The sequence below is a fragment of the Micromys minutus genome, assembly GCF_963924665.1.
Source record: "Micromys minutus genome assembly, chromosome: 10".
Taxonomy (NCBI): Eukaryota; Metazoa; Chordata; class Mammalia; order Rodentia; family Muridae; genus Micromys; species Micromys minutus.
In genome coordinates, this window is record NC_137979.1 from 12,226,632 (window position 1) to 12,252,147 (window position 25,516).

The 25,516-nt window shown below is 45.9% G+C and overlaps 1 protein-coding gene across 1 annotated transcript in view; it reads left to right on the top strand.

Annotated features, from left to right (window-relative positions):
• Positions 1–23,233, top strand: part of MPRIP (myosin phosphatase Rho interacting protein) — an 85,771-nt gene extending 62,538 nt beyond the window's left edge. Inside the window, exons 14-22 of the mRNA XM_080924067.1 lie at positions 873–4,673; positions 7,735–7,882; positions 8,715–8,832; positions 10,007–10,166; positions 11,088–11,207; positions 12,386–12,472; positions 13,101–13,263; positions 14,658–14,743; positions 18,170–23,233. Of these exons, the coding sequence (XP_080780193.1) occupies positions 873–4,673; positions 7,735–7,882; positions 8,715–8,832; positions 10,007–10,166; positions 11,088–11,207; positions 12,386–12,472; positions 13,101–13,263; positions 14,658–14,743; positions 18,170–18,241 (4,755 nt within the window). The 3' untranslated portion in view covers positions 18,242–23,233. The remainder of the gene's footprint in view (positions 1–872; positions 4,674–7,734; positions 7,883–8,714; positions 8,833–10,006; positions 10,167–11,087; positions 11,208–12,385; positions 12,473–13,100; positions 13,264–14,657; positions 14,744–18,169) is intronic.
• The last annotated feature ends 2,283 nt before the right edge of the window (positions 23,234–25,516 follow it).

A 25,516-nucleotide genomic window follows, 5' to 3' on the forward strand; every position in this document is an offset into this window, starting at 1 on the left:
TACTGAGGGTGCTGGGAGGGCTGCATGCTTTGGTGAACATGGTGTGGAACTGGAACTTACCTGAGTGTCACATCTGTGGCTTCCCCACCAACAGACTGAGGGAGCCTGGGCAGGCCAGATTCTAGGTGGGGCTCGCCCTACTTAGCCGTATTGTCTCCCCTGCTTTATATTAGTTCTGTCTCTTTTTGTGTCTTTCAGTCTGGGGAGTTTTGTGTTTTATTTTGGGTTTTGCATGTTTCACTCTTATTTTGAGCTTTATGAAGGTTTGTTTTATTACATTTTGCTTGATGATCTGCATTCCCCCTGTTCTGTCTTCTTGCAGGTAGAGATTAGTTTTCTCCTTATGGTGGAGGCCTGACTACGCTTTCTAAAGGAATTGTTCCAATGTTACTTTGCTGACATCTCTCAAGTAGTTACCTGCCTTCCTTCTCTTCCTGTCATAGAAGGAAGTGACATCACTTTCTTGTGCCTTACGCCTTGTGCTGCTGTAAACATATGGTCTTGAACTGCATACTTTGTTTTGCAAAACCAATTATTTCGTCCTTCAGTCTCTGTTGTACTTCTCAGTGTGTTCCATTATTCAGCTTTATTTGGTTTATTTCTTCTAGATATCGTTCAGTTAGAGCTGTTTTATTGGTGTTTTTGTCCTTGTGTTCTGTTTATGTGGAAGCAGCTATATTTACCCAAAACAAAACAAACAAAACCCACATTGATTTGATTTTTTTTCTTTAAATGAAGAAAAAAAAGTTGTGCAAAGGATTAATGGCAAACCCTCCAAGGAGCTTTTCTATGATTGATCCTGGCCAGAGGTGTGACACTCAGAACAGGGTGGCCTGAGTGTTACTAACCAGTATTTAATCGGTTTTTTTAAGACTGAAGTGGCCACCTCTCCATCGGGTGCCTGGCAGAGGCTCCATAGAGTCAATCAAGACCTCCAAAGTGAGCTGGAAGCTCAGTGCCGGCGGCAGGAGCTCATCACACAGCAGATTCAGACCCTGAAACATAGCTATGGGGAGGCTAAGGATGCAATCCGGCACCATGAGGCTGAGATTCAGACCCTGCAAACAAGACTTGGTAATGCTGCTGAAGAGCTGGCCATTAAGGAGCAGGCTCTAGCTAAGCTCAAGGGTGAGCTGAAGCTGGAGCAGGGCAAAGTTCGTGAGCAACTGGAGGAATGGCAGCACAGCAAGGCCATGCTGAGTGGCCAGCTGAGGGCCAGTGAGCAGAAACTCAAAAGTACAGAAGCCCTGCTGTTAGAGAAGACACAGGAACTCAGGGACCTGGAAACGCAACAGGCATTGCAACGAGACCGACAGAAGGAGGTGCAGAGGCTGCAGGAATGCATTGCTGAGCTCAACCAACAGCTAGGTACCAGTGAGCAAGCCCAGCGTCTGATGGAGAAGAAGTTGAAGAGAAACTATACGTTGTTGCTGGAGAGCTGTGAGCAGGAAAAGCAGGCACTGCTGCAGAACCTGAAGGAAGTAGAGGACAAGGCCAGTGCCTATGAGGATCAGCTACAAGGCCATGTGCAGCAGGTAGAGGCCCTTCAGAAAGAGAAGCTGAGTGAAACATGCAAAAGTAGTGAACAGGTCCACAAGCTAGAGGAAGAGCTGGAGGCCAGAGAGGCTAGCATTCTCCAGTTAGCCCAGCATGTACAGACCCTCCATGATGAACGAGATCTTATCAAGCATCAGTTTCAAGAGCTCATGGAACGTGTGGCCACATCGGATGGGGATGTGGCCGAGCTCCAAGAGAAGCTGAGGGGAAGGGAAGCTGACTACCAGAACCTCGAGCACTCACACCACAGGGTCTCTGTCCAGCTACAGAGTGTGCGTACTCTGCTGAGAGAAAAGGAAGAGGAGCTGAAACACATTAAGGAAGCACATGAGAGAGTTCTGGAAAAGAAAGACCAAGACCTCAATGAAGCTTTAGTTAAGATGATTGCTTTGGGCAGCAGCTTAGAGGAAACAGAAATTAAGCTGCAGGAAAAGGAAGAGTGTCTAAAGAGATTTGTGAGTGATTCTCCAAAGGATGCCAAAGAGTCTCAAAGTACCACAGACCCAACAGAGGAGGACAGTGGCATTTTGACTTTAGGCTCAGTCAGCAGAGTATTTCCTAGCTTTCTGCACTCACAACCAGATGATGAAGATCCAAGTGCTAGCCTGGGGGAAGAGGGTAGCAGTGGTGTCCTCAGCAGAGAAGAAAACATACCCCCAAAGTCAGCTGATACGCCTGATAAGGAGGGGCATCTGCAAAGCACATCTAAATCTGATCAGGGAGCCCCTGTAAAAAGACCAAGAATCAGGTTCTCCACAATCCAGTGTCAAAGATACATACACCCTGAGGGGTGTGCAAAGGCCTGGACTAGCAGCACATCATCAGACACCAGCCAGGACCAGTCACCATCAGAGGATAGTGTGTCCTCAGAAGCTACCCCTAGCACACTCCCAACAGCTGCAGATGCTGAAACATACATCTCTATAATCCACTCTCTGGAGACGAAGCTCTATGTCACAGAGGAGAAGCTCAAAGATGTGACAGTGAGGCTGGAAAGCCAGCAGGGGCAGAGTCAGGAGGCGTTGCTTGCACTGCACCAGCAGTGGGCTGGCACTGAGGCACAGTTGCGGGAGCAGCTCCGTGCCAGCCTGCTACAGGCTAGTGCTCTGGCCTCTCAGCTAGAGCAGGAACGACAACAGAAGGTCACAAGCATTGAGCACCACCCTGGGGAACTGGAAGACTTCCAAGCCAAAAATAGCCAAGCTCTGACATGCTTAGAAAAATGCTGGAAAAAGCTAAGGTCTTTGCCGCAGGCCAACCAAGAAGAGGGCCAGGATGCATGTGCAGCCTCCCTGGCTAACATAGAGAGTATGCTTGTGAGTGCCATCAAGGCTCTTCAACCATTGGCTTCCCCTGCAGAGAGCAGGACGCAGGCTGAGCAAGAGAAGGGGCATCCCATGGAAAGTGGTATAGCAGCCCCTATGCAGCGGTCTAGTCAGCCCATCTTGAATGAGCAGGAGCACAGGAAGCTGCTTTCTGCTCAGATAGTCCTGGAGGCCTCACTCATCAACCAGATAGCTGACTCTCTAAAAAATACCACTTCCGATGTGTATGGTGTTCTCTGTAAGCTTACTCAGTCAGGGGAATGGCCACTGAAAGAAGAAAGTGCTGGCCCCTCTGCGGGGGCTCCAATGGAGATCTGGGCCAAGAAGGTACTGGTGAATGGTGAGTTCTGGAGCCAGGTGGAGTCGCTAAGTAAACACCTAGGAACACTGGGAGAAGAAACAACCTGCACATCAGGAGACAGGCAACAGCATATTCCCCAGAGTCTGGCTGATGCCACATGGATTCGTGCAGAGCTCAGCTATGCCACACAATCAGTAAGAGAATTGTTCTACCATAGGCTGCAGAGCATACAGGAGACCCTACAGGGGACCCAGGCAGCCCTACAGCAGCACAAGTGCATGCTGGGAGAAATCTTGGGAGCCTACCAAACCCCAGACTTTGAAAGAGTAATACAGCAGATCTTAGAAACCCTCAGGCATCCAACTGGCAGGGAGGACCAGGTACAGACATCCTGGGACCAGAGCACATTAGGAGAGGTGCTGAGGCCAGGCACAGATGGCTCCCAAGAGCCTTTGCAGGCGTTGCATCAGAGCCCTGAAGTCCTTGCTGCCATTCAGGATGAGCTGGCCCAGCAGCTGAGAGAAAAAGCTAGCATCCTTGAGGAAATTTCAGCTACCTTGCCAGTCCTGCCTCCCACAGAACCACTTGGGGGTTGCCAGAGGCTTTTGCAGATGTCGCAACATCTCTCATATGATGCTTGTCTACAGGGCCTTGGTCAGTATTCTTCTTTACTGGTTCAAGATGCAATTATTCAGGCTCAGGTGTGTTATGCAGCATGCAGAATTCGGCTGGAGTATGAAAAGGAGTTGCAGTCTTATAAGAAGGCCTGTCAGGAGGCTAGGGAAGTTTCTTGCCAGAAGCGTGCACAAACAGTTGGGGCCCTGAAGGAAGAATATGAAGAACTTCTCTACAAGCAGAAGATTGAGTACCAGAAGGTTATCACCCTCATTGAAAAGGAAAACACTGAGCTCAAGGCCAAAGTGAGCCAGATGGACCATCAGCAGAGATGTCTACAAGAAGCAGAAAGTAAACACAGTGAGAGCATGTTTGCCCTACAGGGCAGGTATGAGGAAGAGATCAGGTGCATGGTGGAGCAGCTGAGCCACACTGAAAATACATTGCAGGCTGAGCGTAGCCGGGTTCTCAGCCAGCTAGACGCCTCAGTCAAAGACAGACAAGCCATGGAACAGCATCATGTGCAGCAAATGAAGATGCTGGAGGACAGGTTCCAGCTGAAAGTCCAGGAGCTGCAGGCTGTTCATCAGGAGGAACTGAGAGCCTTGCAGGAACACTACATATGGAGCCTGAGGGGAGCCCTCAGCCTCTGCCAACCCTCACGCCCAGATTCCCCACTGGCCCCTGGGCCTTCTGAGCCCAGAACTGTGTCAGCAGCCAAGGATGAGGCCGAGTCCATGACCGGGCTTCGAGAACGTATCCAGGAGCTTGAAGCCCAAATGGGTGTCATGCGAGAGGAGCTGGGCCACAAAGAGCTGGAGGGTGATGTGGCCGCCCTGCAGGAGAAATACCAGCGGGACTTTGAGAGCCTCAAGGTCTTTAGCACCATTTATTTTTCAGAGCCACTTCTCTTTGGTGATACAAGAAAGGAGACATTCTGGGCAACTAAGGTCTTGGACTTGGGATAAGAGATAGTTCTTAACTCACTCAGCTGCTGCATAGGCAGAACTGAGTAACATTCTCTTGCTCCTCTATTCCTGACCCAGAAGGGAAGCTAGCAAGGAAAGCAGCATCGCTGTGGGAAAGGAGAGTAGGGCCTTCCCCTTGCCTGTCCATGCTTCCAGGTATGGACACCCTTTGCCTTCTTACCATCACAGAACCCCCTTCTGTCTTCAAAGTCGAGGCATTGGTATAAGGACTGCCTCTCATCTCTGAAGGGCTATCACCCACCTGACTCTTCTCAGTGGGCAGGGTTTGGACTTCACAACACAGGAATATTTACAAAGCAGTGTCAAGGGTTCCTTGCCTAGCCTAGCTTCCAAGGTAGAGTGAGCACTCTGTCTGAGAAGGCTTTCCCACACTCTGTCTCCCAGGCTTCCTGTCATGCCTCTGTGAACACTCCTTTATCTTTGACTACACGGTGTGTGACTGCCTGGCATAATTATAATCTTAACCATCTCTTAGAATCCAGAGGTGGCCTGGTAGCTGTGTCTTCATCTTCTTCCCCACTGTAGGGTGGACAGGCCCCAAGGGTGCCTGCCTGCACCAGGTGTCATAGCTGTAGCTCAGCAGGGCCTCTATGCCTGTTTCCCAATAGCCTTTTATCTCCATACTGGAAGGAAACAACGGAACATTCAGCTGGAGCTTTTCCTCCCCCCCCCCCCCACAGGAGACATTGATGATACTTGAGGTACTGGTTCTCAGCATTCTTTTCCTGACTTCTGTCTAGACCTTTAAAAACCATTAAGCATTGGGAGAAAATCGCAAATTCAGTGATCCAGTGGGGAGCCTGAGCCACCACTGCCTGCTTCTCTTTGCAGCTGCAAGAGCCTCCACAGCCTGGCAGCTTCCTAGTCAGGTAGCAGTACGTCCGGGTGGTTATGAAGAGTTCAAGGTTATCTAGTGGGAGAACATCTTAGAAACAAAAGGTACATGTTAGGAGTAAACATGAGGCTTGACCATGTATGTATGTGCCCAAGAACTGAGGGCCTCTGTGCAGCTTGTGGTACAGCTGCACAGCAGACTGTCTTAAGAGCTGAGCAGGGAACAGCTTTTCTCTGGATTTCTGCCCAAATCAGGAAGTCTGGGCTGTTGCCACTGCCTCACGCTACTTACCATGAGTTCACATCTTAGTCATTGAAGAACTTGTTTTCATTCTAGGGGAGATTTTTAAACTAAAATTTGGAGCTGGAAGAGATGGCTCAGCATTTAAAGTACTTAGCATGAGGACAGGAGATTGAGTCCTCAGCACTCAGTGTAAACGCTGGGCAGACATAGTATGATGTGGGCCCTGTAGTTCTAACATGAGTAGACGGCAGCAGAGGATTCCCCGGAGAAAGATAGATCCGCTAACTCAGCAAGCTCTGGGTCCAAGTGAGAAATTCTGTATAACGCAGATCAACATTCCGTATCAGCCATCAACTGTGGCTTCCATGAACATATGCACCAATACACATGAAATTTTTTGTTGTTGATTGCTTTTTGGAGGGTTGGGGTTTTTTGTTGTTGTTGTTGTTGCTGCTGCTGCAGTTGTTTGGTCTTTTTGGTTGGTTGGTTGGTTGGTTGGGTTTTTTTTTGTTGTTGTTGTTGTTGTTTTTGTTTTTGTTTTTAATTTTTTTCAAGACAGGATTTCTCTGTGTGGCCCTGGCTGTCTTGTACTTTACTCTGTAGACCAGGCTGACCTTGAACTCAGAGATCTGCTTGCCTCTGCCTCCTGAGTGCTGAGACTAAAGGCATGCACAACCACTGTCCAGCTCTCTCAAAATTTTTAGATTGGTTTTTAGAGTGACAATTTTTAAAGATAATACATTTAACAATGAAGCAACCTAGTTACTAAGTTACATTAGTGTTTCTGTTATAGGAATTTTGGATACTATCTTCTTGTATTCCAAGATGCTCAAAATTTGAAATAAGCCAAAATTTAAAATATTCTCAGCACTAATAGACTGCAACAAGCAGAAAAATCTCACAGTAAACATTCTGTGATAAGTCTCATTTAAACTGCAGGCACAGTATACAGGGTGTGTAAAATCATCATTAGGCTGTGTGGAGAAGGTGACCAGTACAGCACACACATTGCACTTAGCCCCAGGATGGAAGCAGAGATTTAAAGTTGCTGAATAGAAAAGGCCCCTCAGTGACGGTGAGGCTCAGTAAAAATATCAACGTCTGGTGGTTGGATGCTTGGTGTTCTTTATTGAATCCATTAGCAAAATGAGGGGATAGAACACAGAGTTGGAGCGACATTACTTTTTTTTTTTTTTTTTTTAAATCATGAGAAAGCTTATTTTGCCAAGAAGTGGTTATCATACAGTTAGGCAGAATGACCCACAGTCAAAGTAGCTATGAGCTGCAGCTGGGAAATAGGGCATGCACTACTGCTTGGTTGTAGAGAGCAGCCCTGACAGGCCAGGCCTAGGGCTCCATGGCTGTGAGGAATGGGGAATGAGTCCCTCTAGGATTCATGTATCTATTCTGCTTGGAAGGTAGTAAGGTTCTCAGTGGGTAGCACACCTTTGCTCTCCTTTAAAAGAGAGAAGGAAGAAGGCACAGGCTGGCAGGAAAAGATGTTGGTTCTGCTCTGGCTCCAATGAGGATGCCCTTGAAGTTTAGTAAACAGCTGAGGCACTTCAGCTCCCAGAAATAAGCTCTGTCTACCCCAGCCCACAGAGGATGAACCTCTCTCTCCACCTAGCACATGTGTCAGAGTATATCTGCTACTCTGACCAACATAGGCAATATATGTGCTTCTTGGTTGGGATGCCACACAATCGCAGGACAAAGCTACACACAGCCTTGGTACCTGATGCTAGAATCACTAGCCACATCTTGAGACCATATCATTTCCTGGACCAAGCAGGTGGCTACCTTATTTATTTACACAGGATAGCCACTTGGAAGAAAAGAAAAACCAATAAGCCCTTTTCCATTATACAGGCTACATGTGAGCGAGGCTTTGCCGCCATGGAGGAGACACATCAGAAGAAGATTGAAGATCTACAGAGGCAACACCAGCGGGAGCTGGAGAAACTGCGGGAGGAAAAAGACCGCCTCCTGGCTGAGGAGACAGCTGCCACCATATCAGGTGGGGCTAAGTCCATGAGCACAGGCTTCTCATGTTTCAGGCTGAACCTATAGTTCAGAAGAGGATTGGCCTTAACATTACTTTTCTCTGAGATAACCTTGAACCCGTTCTTCATTTACTTCCCCCATGCTGGAATAACAAATATGTATCACCCTATCCTGTTTATTATGTATTGCTGGAGAATGAACTTGGCTTCATGCATGGTACTGGACCAGATCAGTGCCGGCCATAGCTTTAAGCTTCATTTTGGAGAGAAGTATTTGAAAATTCAAAGTGAGTCAAGGATTAGCTTGAGAAGTCTATTGAGAGTCTCCAAACTGAAAGCCAGTGCCCCAGCTGGTGTGACACTGCAGAGCTGGTCCCCAGTAGTCATCCTCACTTGGAGTACTCTTCAGCAGAGCATGAATATACTCTAACACAGCCCCAGCAAGTGTGTCTCACCCATGTCATATTGCAGTGTCCCCACATGATTAATGACAGTACAGGGGTTTACTTTAGCAGCAGGGAAAAAGTAAAGCAGCTCTCAGACATTCTTATTTTGTAGACTCATGGATGAGGAGAACATTGGCATTTACCTGATTATTGTAGAGTTTTTCTGATAGCAAATATAACATACCTATAGCCCCTCCAGGGGGAGTTAGTTTGTGAATTCTCTCAGCCTTTATAGTAGACCAGCCTACTTTAGAGTCCTACTGCTCCTGGAGTCAGTGTCAACAGGGGACAAATATCACACTAATCTATCCTTAGCCTCGTGGAGGGATGATATAGTAGGGACACTACCAGTTGTAGCCCTAGATTTTGGTGCTGAGAGTTGGTTGTGTCCTTCCTGCAGCCATTGAAGCCATGAAGAATGCTCACCGAGAAGAGATGGAACGGGAGTTAGAGAAGAGCCAGCGGTCTCAGATCAGCAGCATCAATTCAGACATAGAAGCCCTGAGGCGACAGTACCTGTGAGTCACCACCTACCCATATGAGAACCCTGTGGGAGAGGGCTGCTTTACCAAGTCTAAGACAGGTTGAATGTTGCTCTTGGGGAGGTGGGGAAACCATGGTTCTAAGGACAGCCCATACTATTAAGACTGATCTCTAAGATGCAGAGAAACAAATTTAACAAATGACATTTTGGGTAGAGAGATGGCTCAGTGGTTAAGAGCACTGACTGTTCTTCCAAAGGTTCTGAGTTCAAATCCCAGCAACCACATGGTAGCTCACAACCATCTGTAATGGGATCTGACACCTTCTCTTGGTGTGTCCGGATGACAGCTACAGTGTACTCATACACAAAAAATAAATCTTAAAAAATTTTTAAATGACATTTTAAATTCATCACTTAAGCTAGGCATGATGATATTTGTAATCCCAGCACCTAGTAGCCTGAGGCTAGAAGATAGCCACAAATCTGAAGACCCTGTTCTAAAACAAACAACAAAAAAAAAGTACCTTATGCTTTTTAGAGTTGACTGTAGATACTATCCCAATTTGTTTGAACCACTGCAGCTATATCAGCCAGGGTCTAGCTGGTGTTTTATGCCTGGTATACCACAGCAGTTTGTGTTGAAAGTGGCCACGGTGTTCTAGAAATCTCATGAACTGACTACACAGATAGCACCAAGTGCAATGTGGAAACACCTTGTGAATTTTTCCTCAGTAGGAATCACTGCTAGGGACCTGTGGATTAGTACCAGAAGTATCCATTGATTAAACTTTTTTTGTTTGGGTCTCTGGGATGTTCTGGGACTGAAAACAATTCAAGAAGTCCAGTGGTCATGTTTCCTGAAATGGAGACTCATCTGGAAGGTCCTTCTCGGCCCTACGGGCTATGACCCTTCTGGATATGAGGTGCTGAGAACAGTACCTCCAAAACTATTTTCCTGTTGTGCTTAGTTAGTATCTGTGCTTTGAAGTGATACACTACCCAGATGGGTACTTAGCACCCATGACCTCTTAGAAACACAGCTCTGTTGTCACACTGGTTCTGCCTCCCAGTTACATCACCAGTCTGCCAGCTGTGGATAGCCCAGGAAAGACAGTCATTTCTGCAAAGTGTCCCTGACATTCAGTGGGCAGACATTGTACTATCAGTGTCCTACAGTGGGGACAGGGCTGAGCATTCCCTCTCTGCAGGGAGGAGCTGCAGTCAGTGCAGCGAGAGTTGGAGGTCCTTTCGGAGCAGTACTCCCAGAAGTGCCTGGAGAATGCACACCTAGCCCAGGCACTGGAGGCCGAGCGGCAGGCCCTGCGGCAATGCCAGCGTGAGAACCAGGAGCTCAACGCCCACAACCAGGTAAGGCCAAAAGAAAGTAAAGCTCCACCTTCATAGAGGCTGCTAACCATAGTACCACCATGTCTGCCCTTTTTGAGACTTAAGAATCTGGTAAATTGGAGTATCTCAAGTCTGTCTCAGAGATGGGGTCTTACATCCTCCAGTAGCTGGGCTTACTCTCTCATATTTGTTTCTGTAAGTCATGCTCTTAGAATTTGGTCTTAGGAAATTGGGATTCACTAGAATCTCAAATAAGTGGGTTATGATACTGAGTTCAATATAAGCTCTTCTATCAACACTCTATTTTTGCCTGCCTTGAGCTCTGTCATGCTTGTCCTCTCTGGCTTCTCAAACCACACTGCACTGTGGGCGTAACTACTTGGGAGTCACTGAACCAGTGCAGTGGCTTGAAGAAGAACACTTATCAGTCAGAAAGAAGGCATGAGAAATTGGAGGGACAGAAGTAGAATAGTTTCCAGGAGTTCAAGTGGGAAAAGATAACACTGCCCACTGCAGAATAATTTTAATTTTAAGGTTCATGAAATCTTAGCTCTAGAGACTTTTGCTGCTATGAGTTCTGACTCAGTTCTAAATTCAACTGACCACACATAGAAAATGTTCAGGAAAGGAAAAAAATAGTTTGCATTGGGCATTTAGTATTTTCTTATCACTACTCCCTAAATAATGCATTACAACTAAATACTTAGAAATTACGTGGGTAGTACTGGGTATTAGACATAATCTAGAGACAATTTACTGTATATGGGAGGATGTATGCAACAGCCTTAATGGTCAACCTTAAACATAGCACTGAACATGCACAAGGCTTGGGGGGCTCCATTCTTCGGCCTTTGCATAATACTGGTGAGAAATGACCTCCTAATGTCTTAAGCAACTGTGTATGTTTGGAGGTCACTGTTATATTGTGCTGTTGTCCCCCAGGAGCTGAATAACCGCCTGGCTGCGGAGATCACACGGTTGCGGACACTACTGACTGGAGACGGTGGTGGGGAGTCCACTGGGTTGCCGCTCACACAGGGCAAGGATGCCTATGAGTTAGAGGTACTGTTTGAAGCAAGGCACTGCCTTATCCTGAGTCACACAAGAGCTCTTTATCTTAGAGTCATTGAGGGACCAGATTTTAAGAAAGGGCCAGAAAGGTATAGTTCAATAGTAGAACTCCTGCTTAATGTGCAAAATTCTCAGTTCTTCTCTAGCTCTGTAAGAACCACAAAAAAAGAAAGCTCCAAGCTAACATGTATGAAAGCTGTGGGAAGTCCCAAAGTCATCGGGAATACCAGTTAGCTGACAGGTACCCTAAGGTCCACAGCCAGGAGCAGGGCCCTCTAGACCCATGAGGACCTTCAGTTCTGCCCTCCCCTTACCTGCACAAAATTGGTCTCATAAAGTGCCCTATTTCAGGGCTACAGGATCCGGCTGTTCTCCAGTTATATCATGACTTAACTTCTCCAAGTCTGGGATGTCTGTTGTCAATCAGAATGACTCATTCTGCAGTGGCGTGTACCTGTAATCCTAACTAATTAGGAAGCTGAAGCAAGAGGATTCCAGAGCAGTCTAGAAAGAAAAGGAAAAAACAAAAAACACTGTTCAAAGAGGGAGGGAATAAGAAAAGACTACTGTGGATTGAGACCTGTCTTGGGGCACACACCAGATATCCTGCCTATTAGATATTTATATTATAGTTCATAACAGTAACAAAATTACAGTTATTAAGTAGTAACAAAATAATGTTATAGTTAAGGTCATCACAACGTGAGGAACTGTATTAAAGGGTTGTAGCATCAGGAAGGTTGAGAACCACTAGTGTAGAGAATCTTCAAGAAGACCCCAATTAAGTTAAGATTTTCCTTTATATACGACTCAGATTGTACCATATAAGTAACAGGAGGAGCTTGGTAGAGTTTGAAGGAGTTCCTATAGGAACAATGTGTCAAGGCCTTGCCAGCTATATCTCAGGGAGCAAGCAAGTCAGTGGTGGGAACTCAGTGTAGTCCTCATGCCTCTGGCCTCAAGTTCTCAGGACTAGCAAGCCTAACAGTATTTTCCCCTTTTCATTTCTATAGAAGCACTGAGCAGTATTTTAGTTCTGTTGGGTGTCAGTAAGGGTTGGCTCTCTTCTCCCCAATGTATAAAGCAACTGTCTGCCAGCCATCCTCTGTGTGCAGATTACAGAATACCTGGTTCCTGAGAGTCTGTCCTCATTTTTCCTCTCCTTATAGGTCTTGTTGCGGGTCAAAGAGTCAGAAATTCAATACCTGAAACAGGAGATCAGCTCCCTCAAGGACGAACTCCAGACAGCCCTACGGGTAAGGGCCAAGTGTTTGGAGACAGGACAAAAAGGGTGAAAGCTGAGAGGTCTGGCCAGGTCCTGCTGGGCTCATTTTTGCACGGCAGGTCACTATACAGATTGTGGTCCTAAGGTCAGTTTCTCTTAAACACCAGCCTCTAAGCATATGCCTCTGAAGTAAACAAGGAAGTCTCCCTGGCCTAGCAGGTGGTGGTGGTTCCTGTGTTTCCCTGCATTTGGATAGGTACAGTAACACACAGAAGAATGCTAAGTGGGTGAAGTGAGGCTTGGTCTGCCATTCAGGCTGGTGTAGTTGGGCTTACATCAAAGGGACTCCTGGAGTCAGAAAGTAATGATGGAATCCTTGGTGTAATCAGGTCACTTAGCAAATCTAAAAACTAGAGGTTCTTCCTGGCTAACTTCTACAAGGAAGTGTTGGGCAGTCAGAACCACTGCAGGCTGCCTGAGCTTACCCCTGTAGTCAGCTGTCCCATCCGCTTACTGCATGTTTTCTTTAGTGTTCAGTCTGCCTAAGAGAGGGAGAGCACGGGGCCATTTCAAAGCCAGTACATTAGCCCCAGGACCAGAGTTCCGAGTGAGTCTGACGCTGTCTACAGCTGCCTCTCACTTGTTTCTTTACTCACCAGGATAAGAAGTATGCTAGCGATAAGTACAAAGACATCTACACAGAGCTCAGTATTGCGAAGGCCAAGGCTGACTGCGACATCAGCAGGCTGAAGGAGCAGCTGAAAGCAGCCACAGAGGCATTGGGTGAGAAATCTCCTGAAGGCACTACTGTGTCAGGATACGGTAAGCAGTCTGGGTGCTCCTTGTGAAGATGTTTTGGCACATGAATCAAACCCAGAAAAACAGTCTTCTGCCTTCCCAAATCTCCTTGAGGGGCTCCACATGCACAGGCTCCCCAGAGGAACTGCTCCTCCCCATCCTGCAGCTCCTTTACACAGAGCTTCTTCCTAGAAAGAAGGGGCCATACAGTCTGTTTTCGGGAAAAAATTAGGTAGGGGGAAGTTCTTGCTAGTTCCTTGATCTAAATATTTTGCCATAAAATCTTTTGAGGGCCACAGGCAAGCAGTAACAGAAGGAACCTTCAGCCTGTTCACGAACAATAAAACTGACCTCTTTTTGTGCTGGCTGAAAATATTCAGGCACTGTGCAGAACAGCTGGGAAAGAGGCCGCAAAGCTACGTGCTGTTGAACACTTTCTGATAATTCATGATGTCATTCTACCTTCATCGTGACCCTTTCTTTATAAAAGCCCCAAAAACTGAAAATCTGTGCAAATCCCGATATCCCTGTAACTCAACATTCCTTCAGCAAGTTTAGGAACAGTATCTATGACTGCATTCAAACATGTCAACTGGAAAGGTCCTCTGTGTTGTTTATGGATGTGGACACTTTTCTGGAAGGCCGCTGACAACAGCACAATTTAAAATTTAGCTTACTGTAGAAGAATGATCACTATGGTCATTAGGTTGGAAACCAAGAAGCCAAGGCATTGGAGGGAAACAGAGCTAGAATGGAGAAGTGTGTGTGCTTTGGTCCTGCCATGACACCTAACCTCTGACGAGTATGCACAGGGTACTGCATCTGTAGACAAGCTCCACACATTGCAGTGCTAAGCATCATCCATGGACAGCAGTCCACTTAACGGTGCAGCCTCTGATTGTTGGGAAGCTGCACCATGTGCAGTTCTTAGGAAGACAGGGAGAATTTTGTGAGGCTTTAGTAAACAAGAAAGAAAGCCCTGTACCTATGACATACTGTGTGGTATGAGCCAGTGTGCATCTTTGTCATCTGTACTTAGAAACATTTTAAGATGTTCTTGATGAGGTAGATCATGAAAAGAATTTGGCTTGATTCTGTTTGATACCAGTCCTATGTCATTAATAAGCTAGAGATAATGAAGCCAGTTGGTATGCCTAGAAGTCAAGGTCTAATTCCAAAGTAGGAGATCCTATCCTTTGTTGACAGTATTGTGTGACTCAGGAGTTGTGACTTAAGCCCCAGTGGGGACTGGATGTTCTGGTGCTTGGCTGTATCCAAGAAGAGCATACTGTGGATTGGTTATTGGATTTAGGAAATGTATGGGTACGCTATAATAGTAAACTCAGAACCTCCCACACATTGTGTTTGGTTCACAAGATTGTAGAAAGCAAACGTAACAAGTCTTTTTGTTACTTCAGACATAATGAAATCTAAAAGCAATCCTGACTTCCTGAAGAAAGACAGATCCTGTGTTACCCGGCAACTCAGAAACATCAGGTCCAAGGTGAGTGAGATCCAACTTGTAGATGAGGTGGGGCTAGAGGAAGCTGGAGAGATCAAGCCCAGTGCAGGCACTAGCCCACCCGTGTAGTCAAAATGTTTGGATGATTGTAGTGGCTTCAAGGTCCATGTCCATGTTCCATGTCATCAGAACCTTCTCAGGACCAGGGTTTCAAGAAGCAAAACACAAAGAGATTTGTGTCTCACACGAGTCTTGAGCCTCACAGAAGGTGGGGTAAATCTGACCTCTCAACTCCACTGTATGTCTGTTCTCTGCCCATCCCTGTCATCACACTGACACTGCCGACCTTGGAGAAGTGAAGTCAGTGATCCCCAGTGTGCTCTCAGATGGATGTGTCTGGGGGGATGGGCGGAGAGGGCCTGGCCAGCATGCTGCATTTAGAACTGATTGTGTGTGTGTCTTATTTTTTGCTCTTTCCTCTGACAGTCCGTAATTGAGCAGGTCTCATGGGATAACTGAGTCGCGCCCGCTTCCAAGTCCCCTGTCGTGTAGGTAAAGCACTTCTCACTCTGCCCACTACCCGCACAGGCGGCTCTGCATGCACTGCTCACACCCCCATAGCACACCTCTGTGTAATTATCTTCACTCATCCTTCTCCAACAAACACACACAATCTACATGAGATCTCAATAACTGTCCTGGAAGTTGGCACTCTAACCTCTTCACAGAGCTGAGCCTGCCCAGGACCTCCTCAGCTTGACGGGTGGGCACAAGCCAGCATGATACTGGGTAACTTGCACGACACTGAGCTCCTGTCTCTTCTCTTGAAAATGAATTGCAGGGAGATAGTAGATACCCACTGAGTCTGGCAATCACTTTGCTCTCATGAAAGACTTCATCCATCCAGTTAGTAACAAGGCTGTTTTGGAGAGACCCCTGCCAATAGAACAGATCCCAATTGTGCTGTTCTGTGTGGAACTGATCAATACTGTATGGGTAGAGTCTGAGAAATTATTTTGTTCCTAAGGGCCTGGCAACCATACGCATAGGGCTGAACATGACCTGCTTTTGTTTTTTTATGCAATACAAAAGTCTGTCTGTCCCATAGAAGGGTTGGCCGTGTTGAGGTCAGTGCTAGGGATGCTGTGCCCCAAGTATATGTGGTGACTTTTATGCAGTGATAACAGTTCAAGGACTCTGACCTGGTTGTTCCCACTGGCAGTAAGTACCCAGGCATGCCAGTTCCTGCTATACGTGAGCAAGACAGAAGCCAGCAAAGGCAATCAGCTTGAGCTCAGGGAAGACAAGGTTGCCTTAGGAGTATTGAGAAAGCCCAAGGATTTTATCATTGGCTTTTTAAACTAGTCTTCTTTTTTCTCTAGTTACAAGTTAACTTATACGCAAATGTGGTTTAAGCAGATTAGAGACAAGTTTCTCCAACCTAAGGTTAAACTCAGCTCTTGCCCAGGAGCCCTCAGAAAGCAAAGTGGTCACTCTGAAAAGTGGGACTTTGGGGTCAGAATAAGAAAACACATCCAGGAATGGGCACCATGAGGAACAAATGTAGTGAGGTGTGCCACCTACATGTGACCCTTGTAGGGATAACACAGGGCTCAGTTACAAGGGACTGAGTGGTGTAATACTAGGGACAAGGAGGAACAAGATCCCTATGGCACAGACAGCCTTGAAGAGCCATTGAGGGCTGCTGTAATCAAGTCACTAGAGTCACACAGTGCTAGGGCAGCCCTGTGCTCATGGAGTCACTAGAGCCATGGCAGGTGGGAAAGGCCACTGGTTTCCAGAGGCACCGCAGAGGAAGCAGGACGGCAGACCTAGAGCCGTTTCTCATGATTTGTCAGGATTTGCATAGGGACCCAGTTCCATTCTTGTGCTTTGTATTCAACCTCAGCACACATATGCACAAAGTGCAGCCCAAGATGGCAGTGCACCTGTACTGCCTTTGTGCACTTGGAGCTTCCTACAAGCCCTGTTAAGAGAGAGATTGAAGCCTGTGCTGTATCATGATTGGGACCTCCTTCAGATGCTGTTTCATCGCCTGCCTTAGCTTGCACAGCAGCAGCATGGCCTCTTTTGAGATCCAGAGCAAAGAGGATTCTCCTCAGTGTTGTCATGGGATGGGTGTGGGATGCTGAGCCCTGAAGGTACCTGGCTATACCTAAGGCCAGAAACCTCAGAGAAATGACACTTCTCAGGGTGTAAGGGACAGTGGGTCTTGAAATACTCTCTGTCCTAAGAATGGTAGAGAGTATAGTGACTAGTCTCACACCTCTTCTGGGTGTCGGTTGCCAACTGTGGTCATTCAGAGCCAGTTCTTGTCACATGAGGATTTTCCTCCAGCACATGCAACCCAGTCCTAGAGTACATTCTGTCCAAAGGAGTCTCAGGACAGCCTGATACTAAGTCCTCAGCTAGAAGAGAACATTTACTGGCAATGCCGATACCCCCCGTTCCCTGCTGAATGGTAAACCAAAAGACCTATGTAACATCTTTTGGGAGTCTGGCTGACAAGGAACTACCTGAACTCAAGAGGAGGTGAGACTTTGAAGATACCTTGAAGCAGGATTGGGTGTCATCATTCACACACATAATATGTTAGTAAAAAAAGACAATATGTATTCGTTGAAGCACAGCCTCAGCTATATGAGAACATAATTCAAAAAACAAAAGCTATTATGGGAATCTGGTGGCAAGAACACCAAGCACAGCCCAGTTCCTTCTTCACACCCTGCAGGAAGCTGGGCCTCAACCTCAAGAAGCACCCTGACTGCCCCTTGCCTAATATAACCTGCATCTATGACGAGGCTGAGCCTGACACCAAGGCTGATTGCCAACAAGAATCAGTGCTGACCTGGGCATGCTTAAAATATGTTGATTGCCAGTTCTCTAAGAACTGGAGTTTCTTTCCAGAAATAAAAGCTTTGGGGAAGAGGAAAGATATTTAAGGGAGATGTGGTAAAAATTGTGTTCCCAGTTAGTAAAATGCCCTTTACCTTAAGACATACCAAGATCACAGGAGTAAGTCCCAGTATATAGAGAATGTGTCGGTAGCTTTATCTGGAGAATGCACCTTGTCTTAAGGCAATAAGTTCATGAAGACAAAGGAATGAGGCATGCATACTCCATATATAGGAAGAATGACAGGTACCAAGTTTTCAGTTCTCCGCCCAAGGGTTTTGTGCTTTTTGTCTGAAGAACCAGCCTAAACTAGAGTTGAGCTATGACACATTGTTTTGTTTCTCTTTATTGTTTTTCCCCCCTTTCTCACCCAAGTAAATTTCTACAGGAGAAAGCAAACTCCAGTAACACTACTTCTCAAGGGATTTTCTCAGGGCCTTCTGCCCTCGCATGCCCACTAATCTCAGGATCCCTCACCTGCACCTGCTCCTGAAGCCCACTGCTACTGCTGCACCAACACTTAACTGCTGCTTCTTCCTTTGTCTCCACCAGAGTCTGAAGGAAGGCCTGACGGTGCAGGAGCGCTTGAAGCTCTTTGAATCCAGGGACTTGAAGAAAGATTAGCTGCATCCATTCCACTGACACATCCTTCCCAGCTGGTGGCAGCACAAGCCAAGCGTGGCTTTCATCTGCATCTGTGCTTTCTCATTGTTGCTGTCATTAACTGTGGGTATGGATGCATGAGAGACTGCTGTGGGGTGTTTGCTCCATTCTCTCCCTGTTAATTCCAACTTCCTGTTGTCTTTATCACAGCTTTTTTTCCCATGGTATTCTCAGATTAGTCACGCGAAAGCAGCAGAGTGGGGAGGTGTCCCCACTGACAGCTGAGCAGCCCCCTTGTCCTCCCACACACTCACTGTCAGTATTAAGGCATAGCAGCCTGTTAATAAGCTAGCCCTGCCTCGGAGTGCACATGTGAGGACCTGCCAGTGACTCTGCTCTGCCACACACGGCGGAGCACCACCCTTGCTGGTCAGAGCAGAGCCACCGAATGTTCTAGGCTGGCCTGGTTTCTGAAGGGCCTAGGATAGTGTCCAGCCTGGCCCACTTCCTTTTGATGTGGGAGGAGGACAGCATTTTGTATTTGGCCACTAATGCAGCTTAGAACCATACCCAGATAATCCTGGCAAATCTTTCACAACCTGGAAAATGTTGAAAGCAACCATTCCTATTTTGGTTTTTTATTAAATCTTGCACAAAAGCCCCGGCCCCTCTCATTCCTTCCTCCGCTCGTGCCTCCCTTGCTGTGCTAATCCTGGTCTTCTGGTAGCCTGCAAAGAATGATTTGCAGCCTGAAGCTTCAGACTTGTCATGTGTGATGGATCCTTCCCAAGGTCATCTAGAGGGAACACTGCTGGGTTTTAATCTGTCTGAAAAGAAGCTGCCATTTCTTGGGGAAGGGTGAGGAGAAGATGGTATGTGAAGACAGACTATCCGGACTGGTGGAAACAGCAGCGTGTACTCAGGACTCTGATTGTCTGGGCTCTGGAAGGTTCCCTTGAATTGTCTGCTTCTCATGGAGCCATTAACAGGGAACCTGTACGAACTTTGCTTTTCTAGCTAGCCTAACAAGACCTTTCTAACTACCCAAAGCAATTCTACAGCATTTTCTTTAAAAAAAACAAAACAGAAAAACTTCTATTTCTATTCTCATAAGATGTAGCACACAGAAGAGCCCCCATGTCAGATGGCAGAGTCAGTGGCCTCACAACTAGAGCCCGTGTCTTAGCTTGTTAGTGTTAAGTGGGTCAGATGAGCTCTGGTGTACAGATTCATGAGTCCCCTAATGGTTCTACATGAGTTGGTGTTCAAGGTCATCTACAATGTCTAGGCTGGCCTAATAGACAGGCAGATTAAAACTTCAAAGTAACAGATTTGTGGCATACCAAAGTGTGCCACTGACCAGCCCTAGCTTCCCCTTCTTCACAAGTTTTAAGTTCCACACAGGCACATGCTCAGTGACCATTTGTGTTTTCAGCACTGTGGGCAAGTCAGATCCATTAAAATGAGGTGCTGTTGAGGCTGAGCTTTGAGGACTGGCCTTCAGGAGCTGTAGGTCTGTGTTGAGGACTCTGTTCTCTGATATAGTTTCTTCACAGCTATCCTGCTGCCCTTGGGACCCTCTGTCCCCATTGCAATTATCTTTCTGCCTTGTGCTTCCTGGGATGCTACAAAGAGCCTGTGGAAGATGCCATTCCTACCATTCAAAAGGACACGTGATCTTTTGTTCTTCACCTCAGAATCCTAGGATATAAACTTTGCTAAAAATATAAGTACCTGGGTGTCAGAGGCAAGGGCTAGGAGAAAGGCACACCGCACATATCTTGTCTCTCAGGGCTCCTACTTCAGGTTCATTTTTGCTGTGATAAAGCACATACTGCTCCTGCTTAGTTTCCAGCTTTGGCATGTTGGCCAAATGCTGAACTAGTACAGAACAAAGATTCCTGGATCATCTACTGTCCAAGCCAGTCTGAGCAATAACATGGATCAGGGTGCATCTTGAGTTTCTGGCCTCTGGCAAAAGTGAACCAAACAAGAAGCTGGTCTTCCAGAGTCCCTGATGGCCATGCAGGCCCACTGTAGCAGTTTACTGTGGACTCCCACATGTCCTGTATCCATCCCCTTTCCTCACTCCAAGCCTGGTTCACTTTTGCCTGACCTCCCTACTGGCTTCCCATTCCCCGGAAAGAAGCTGAGGCTGGTGTATACAGAGAGGAGGTATTGAGTGCAGGTGGAGTTGGTCCAGGCATACACAGAAGAGGATGCTGGGCTGAGCATGGGTGGTATAGATCAAGAAGTCACAGGCTGCTCCCAGTCCAGTCAGTCAGTGGCATGCTCTTCCCACTTCACGGTAGGAGCAGAATTTTATTTTCCTATATATACACATTTGTGGTCTGCCAGCATCTACAAGCAAACTACCATTACAGGGAACATACCTGACTTCATTTGACAGGTAATGTTAATATATGTTTAAATTACATCTTGCACATGTGGTGCCTAGCACCAGAGCAAGGAGCACATTTGTCACACAGAGCTACTGGCTGACCTTTTTCAGTATGGGTGTGGCCACAATGCCAGGACCATAATAGGAGGCCAGAGACCCATGAAGTAGGGAATCACCAGAGGGAAGAATGCTGGGAATGTGTGGATTCACTGAGTGAAAGCAAAGGTCAGAGTTGACCTCCACTGGATCCAGCAAAACATTCAACTGGGCGTAGTGGTTTATGTCTGTACTCCTAAGTACTAGGTCAGACTGGACTACATAGCAAAGTCTCAAAATACAGATGGACTAAGGGGATGGATGGATGGACGGACAGACGGATATATAATTTGGAGTTAAACTACAGCACTACAAAGAGCACACCTGTAGTCTTTAGGACATTTGCCAAAAGAAGCCTGAGAGATTTGTCTAGGAAACAAAGCAGGTGTGAAAGATATTTGATGGAATGTGTACTACTGTTAACTTCCCTACTGAGGGAGATGGTGCACTGATTTTCTACTCTGAAACTGCAGAGAACTAAGCACATTCCTCACTGGGAAATAGCTGGATAGCACACAGCCTGAACTGTTTTGTATGGACCTGGGCATCAGCTCAGATTCCTGCAGGCCTGTCCCACACACCAACTTGGTCTTTCTCCTGACCTCCAACTATACCCTGGCTCTCTCAAAGATAGGCGGATAAGCACCTAGAGGTTCTGAGAGGTCTTCCCACTTATGCTATATTCCATGTGAGTACCCAATGCAAGCTGCACACCAAAGTCTGCTGGCAGCTACAGGTACAAACAGTCCCTAGATGCACAGTGACACCCAAACTCCAGACTGATGGTAGAGGGGCAGTAATTACCTTGCAGCTGATTGCCCTGCATCTACAATGCAGGAGAGTTAGCTGTTCTTGCTATGCTGTAAAGATGACATCACCTCCTAAGCCTCTTAGAGACTATCAGTGTAGGAACTTACACGGCCTTTCTCAAGGAAGCTCCCAGCATACCACAGGATAGTCTGTGGCCTGTACTTCACTTGCTCAGCCTTTTCTGTATATCAGAGCAAGTAATGTTAAATATTTCTAAGACATGGTACAGGGATTTTTGTGCAAAGTTTGTGTGAGCTGCTAAAATATCTTTAGATACTGTATGTAAAGGCAGCATTCAGTATAAATCCCTCTCAAATATTAAAACTATTAGTTAGCTAGGCATGGTAGCTCACACATTTAATTAGCACTTGGAAGGCAGAAGTTCAAGACCAACCTGGTCTACATACAGAGTTTTAAAAGAACCAGGGCTACACAGTAAAACCCTGTCTAAAAATAAAACAACAAGAAAGGCTATGTTAATAAGTAATGCCCTTTAAAGTTTTGATTACACAACAGAAGAGTGTATCCTTAACCCACACTGGTGGCAAGCCCTTATCGATGCCCTGATTCTTGTTTAAAGTATTCTGTAAGACTTGTATGGAGCCACTCAAGGAAAACCAGTAATAGGGACTTTCGGCACCCTGCCCTCTGGTTTCTCAGGGTATCTGTTAGGGGAATTGGCTGGGAGCATACACTGCTTTGGGTGCAGGTACCTAGCTCTGACAGTTGTGGGGCTTGATGTGTGTGCAGAGCAACCCAGCAGCCCATATCTCTAGCTGCCTGACTGAAGATAGCATGAGACTCCAGGTAGCCCCATGGCTGTATTTCTATTCTGGTAAGGAGCTGCTAGCCCATCAATAGTTAAAAATGGGACACTCCAAAACTGAAGGACTTCAGGGCTTCTCCAGTTTCCCATGGGTCACAGGTCACCTGGAGCAGCTTCCATTGTGGAGCAGGACTCCACAGCCAGCATTTGCCATAAAGAGGTACCACAGTCAACATGCCATTAGCTCATCTCTCCTTTAGAAGTTAGTCAAACCACACATCTAATTTTATTTTAGCAAGGAATAGATAGTAAAGAACAGTAAATTTACTATTATATTTTGTTTCAGAAACTTTGATCTAAATGGATTTTAAATCATTTTAAGATTTACCTTCTTTATTAATGCTTTAATGCCAGGATCCAAAACCAGTTCTGTGGCTTTATGTAGGTTTGCTGTATAGACTATTAGGAACCCTAGTCACAGTGGCTCCTTGACAATCGGAACTCTAGGTGACCTTCCATAACTGCTGCTTGAGTTGGGTTAGGGTGGGGTGCATGTTTGTGAACAGGATGCCTGGCAGGGCCTCTTTACTACATCCCGACAGAGACAGGCTTAGACCATCTCACCTGCTGTTTAGGTTTTGTTTTGATACAATCAATCCAGCTGCCAGACTAAAAATTACATGTAGAAGAAAATGTAGCCTCACTGAGCCAAAGCACAGCTTCTCAGAGCCAGTTTAGGTCTCCATGCTTATGTACAGGGTGTGGCCTCCTGCAGATAGTGTCCTCCAACTCCTCGTTTTAAGAATTTTATGGTTCAGTGTAAGGCATTTTCTACAAAGTTTGTGGTCAGGTATTGACTACAATTGAAATGTTAACTTGTAGAAATATTTATTCCTTTGTGTGACAAGCTAGAGTTCTTGGCTGTAGCTAACCATTTTTATTGTGTAAATACTGCTTGATTTTACATGAACTGTATCATAATAAACTATTTTTGCATTGCCCTCTGCATGCATATGGGTACTGACTCTGCCAGTCAAAGAGCAGAGCCTAAAGTCCTGAGTCCTAACCGTGCTGGAAACTAGAATGGGCTGGATGGAGCACACTGCTCACCAGTGCTGCTCTGAGCTTTTGTTTTCACCATGGCTACATTACATTTCACACTGAAAGTGATTTTATATTTTTACACATAAGCCATAATATTTTATGTCTAAAGTCTATGGTACTTTTGACTCGGTATAGAAATGTCAGGGGTTAAAAGAACAGCAAAACATTCTGGTGGGGATTCCTTCATTAATCAACATACTATAACTCTTTGTCATGGCTCTCCTGTATTTTTATTTTATGGTGCTGGAGCTGGAGTCTCAGTATGCTAGGCAGTCCCTGTACAACATGAGCCCTAAGGTACAGCTCAGACTGGTCTCATCATCTTTAGTTCACCGAATGCTAACGTGCATCATTATATCTGGCCTGTCCTTGATGGACTTACTTGTGTTTATAATTCTATCTCATTTTTTTGGATTTTTTTCTTCAAAGCATCATGACCTAAAATAGACAACCCAAAATAACAAGTATTCTCTGACTGTGGTATGTCCCTGGTTGTTCTATTTCATATTTTGTTCATTAAGTTTAGGGCAGTAAACTAGGCTAGACATAATGGCTGCCAACCTGGTGATTCCAGCCCATGAGAGGCTGAAGTGAGAGGATTCAGTGTGAGGACAGCCTGAGGTACACAGCAGGACACTGACTGTCCTCACAGCCTCCCAGAATAGTCACAAACTTTATAGTAAAAGTACGTGGGACTGACTGGAAATACAGAAATTGTTTCTACTAATTAGAAATCAACGTAAGTAGTTTATAAAACAGCAAGATAAAGATATAAAAAGACAAGAATACTTTTAGTATGTTATTGTAGTCTTTTAGGAACTCTTAAAAATTTATTCATTCATTATATATAAGTACACTGTAGCTGTCTTCAGACACAGAAGAGGGCATCAGATCTCATTACAGATGGTTGTGAGCCACCATGTGGTTGCTGGGATTTGAACTCAGGATCCCTTAAAGAGCAGTCAGTGCTCTTAACCACTGAGCCATCTCTCCAGCCCTTTTACAGACTTTGCAATAGCTTTTTGTCCATTAAAAACTATTATAAACAAATGTATACAAAAAAAGAAAAGCTATTCAGGGGGAATAGCCTGATATGGTCTGTAGTTTTAGCAAATTTCTTTTTTTAGGAGAAAGGTGGGGGAGGAAAAAGACTATCCCAGGACACATGGGGGGGGGGGGTCAGAGAGAAAAAGGATCAGAAAGTGTTTTATCACATTTTCTTGAAAGCTGTGACTGCAATTTAAGATTAGTTGGCAAGCCGAACAGTAGTCTTTCATAATTAAAACTGGTCCAAAAAAATTGTTCAAAGAAATAAAAAGCCACCCTTCCCACCTAACTTACCCGTGAGAGACTGACATTTCTCTAGACTGCGATCTCATGAAGAAATCTTCCAACATTTCCATCCAGTAAGAACAAAGGATCTAGCTAGAGTTGTTCATCAAGAAAGAGGCACTGACTGAAAGGGAACAAATAAAACTTCTTTTAACTGAGGTCTGCTTGGTGTTGGGTAGGCCTCAGAAACCTGGGACAGTTGAGGTGCACATTAACATATCAAAGCGGAGGCTGGCTAGCTTTCCCAGCATCCCTCAGTACCTGCGGCTCCTCCCAGTTCTCACCCAATCCCCCCTACCCCAAAATTGTCCTTCCTGGAGCTAGGATTCCACACTTGCTTCCTAAAGCCTGATCCCTGTTTAGTTCAGCCATTTTGGTTATGTGGATGGTTTGGCCTCTGCCCATCACCTGTGGGTGGAGAGCTTCTCTCTCTTGTTCTCCTCTCAGGGCCCCGGTTAGTCTGCAGGCCATACTCAGCCTGCTTTCTCCTCCTCCATACTTTAGGCATGACTTTTTTTTCCTTCACTTTTTTATTCAGTTAGCACTACTAAATTCTACACATTAGGATACAAGGCTCATTTGTATTTCTACACAGAAGTTCTGAAAACTGGAACAAATTAAGTAATTCCATTTACAGTAACATGAGTAATAAATCATACTTGAAACTACAAACACTGTTGTGAGATGCTCCAGCCAAATGAACAAAAATCAAACCTGATGGAGAATACATAGAATCATCAATACCAAGATTAAAAATCCTTCAACAGACAGAAAGGGAAAGCAAAGC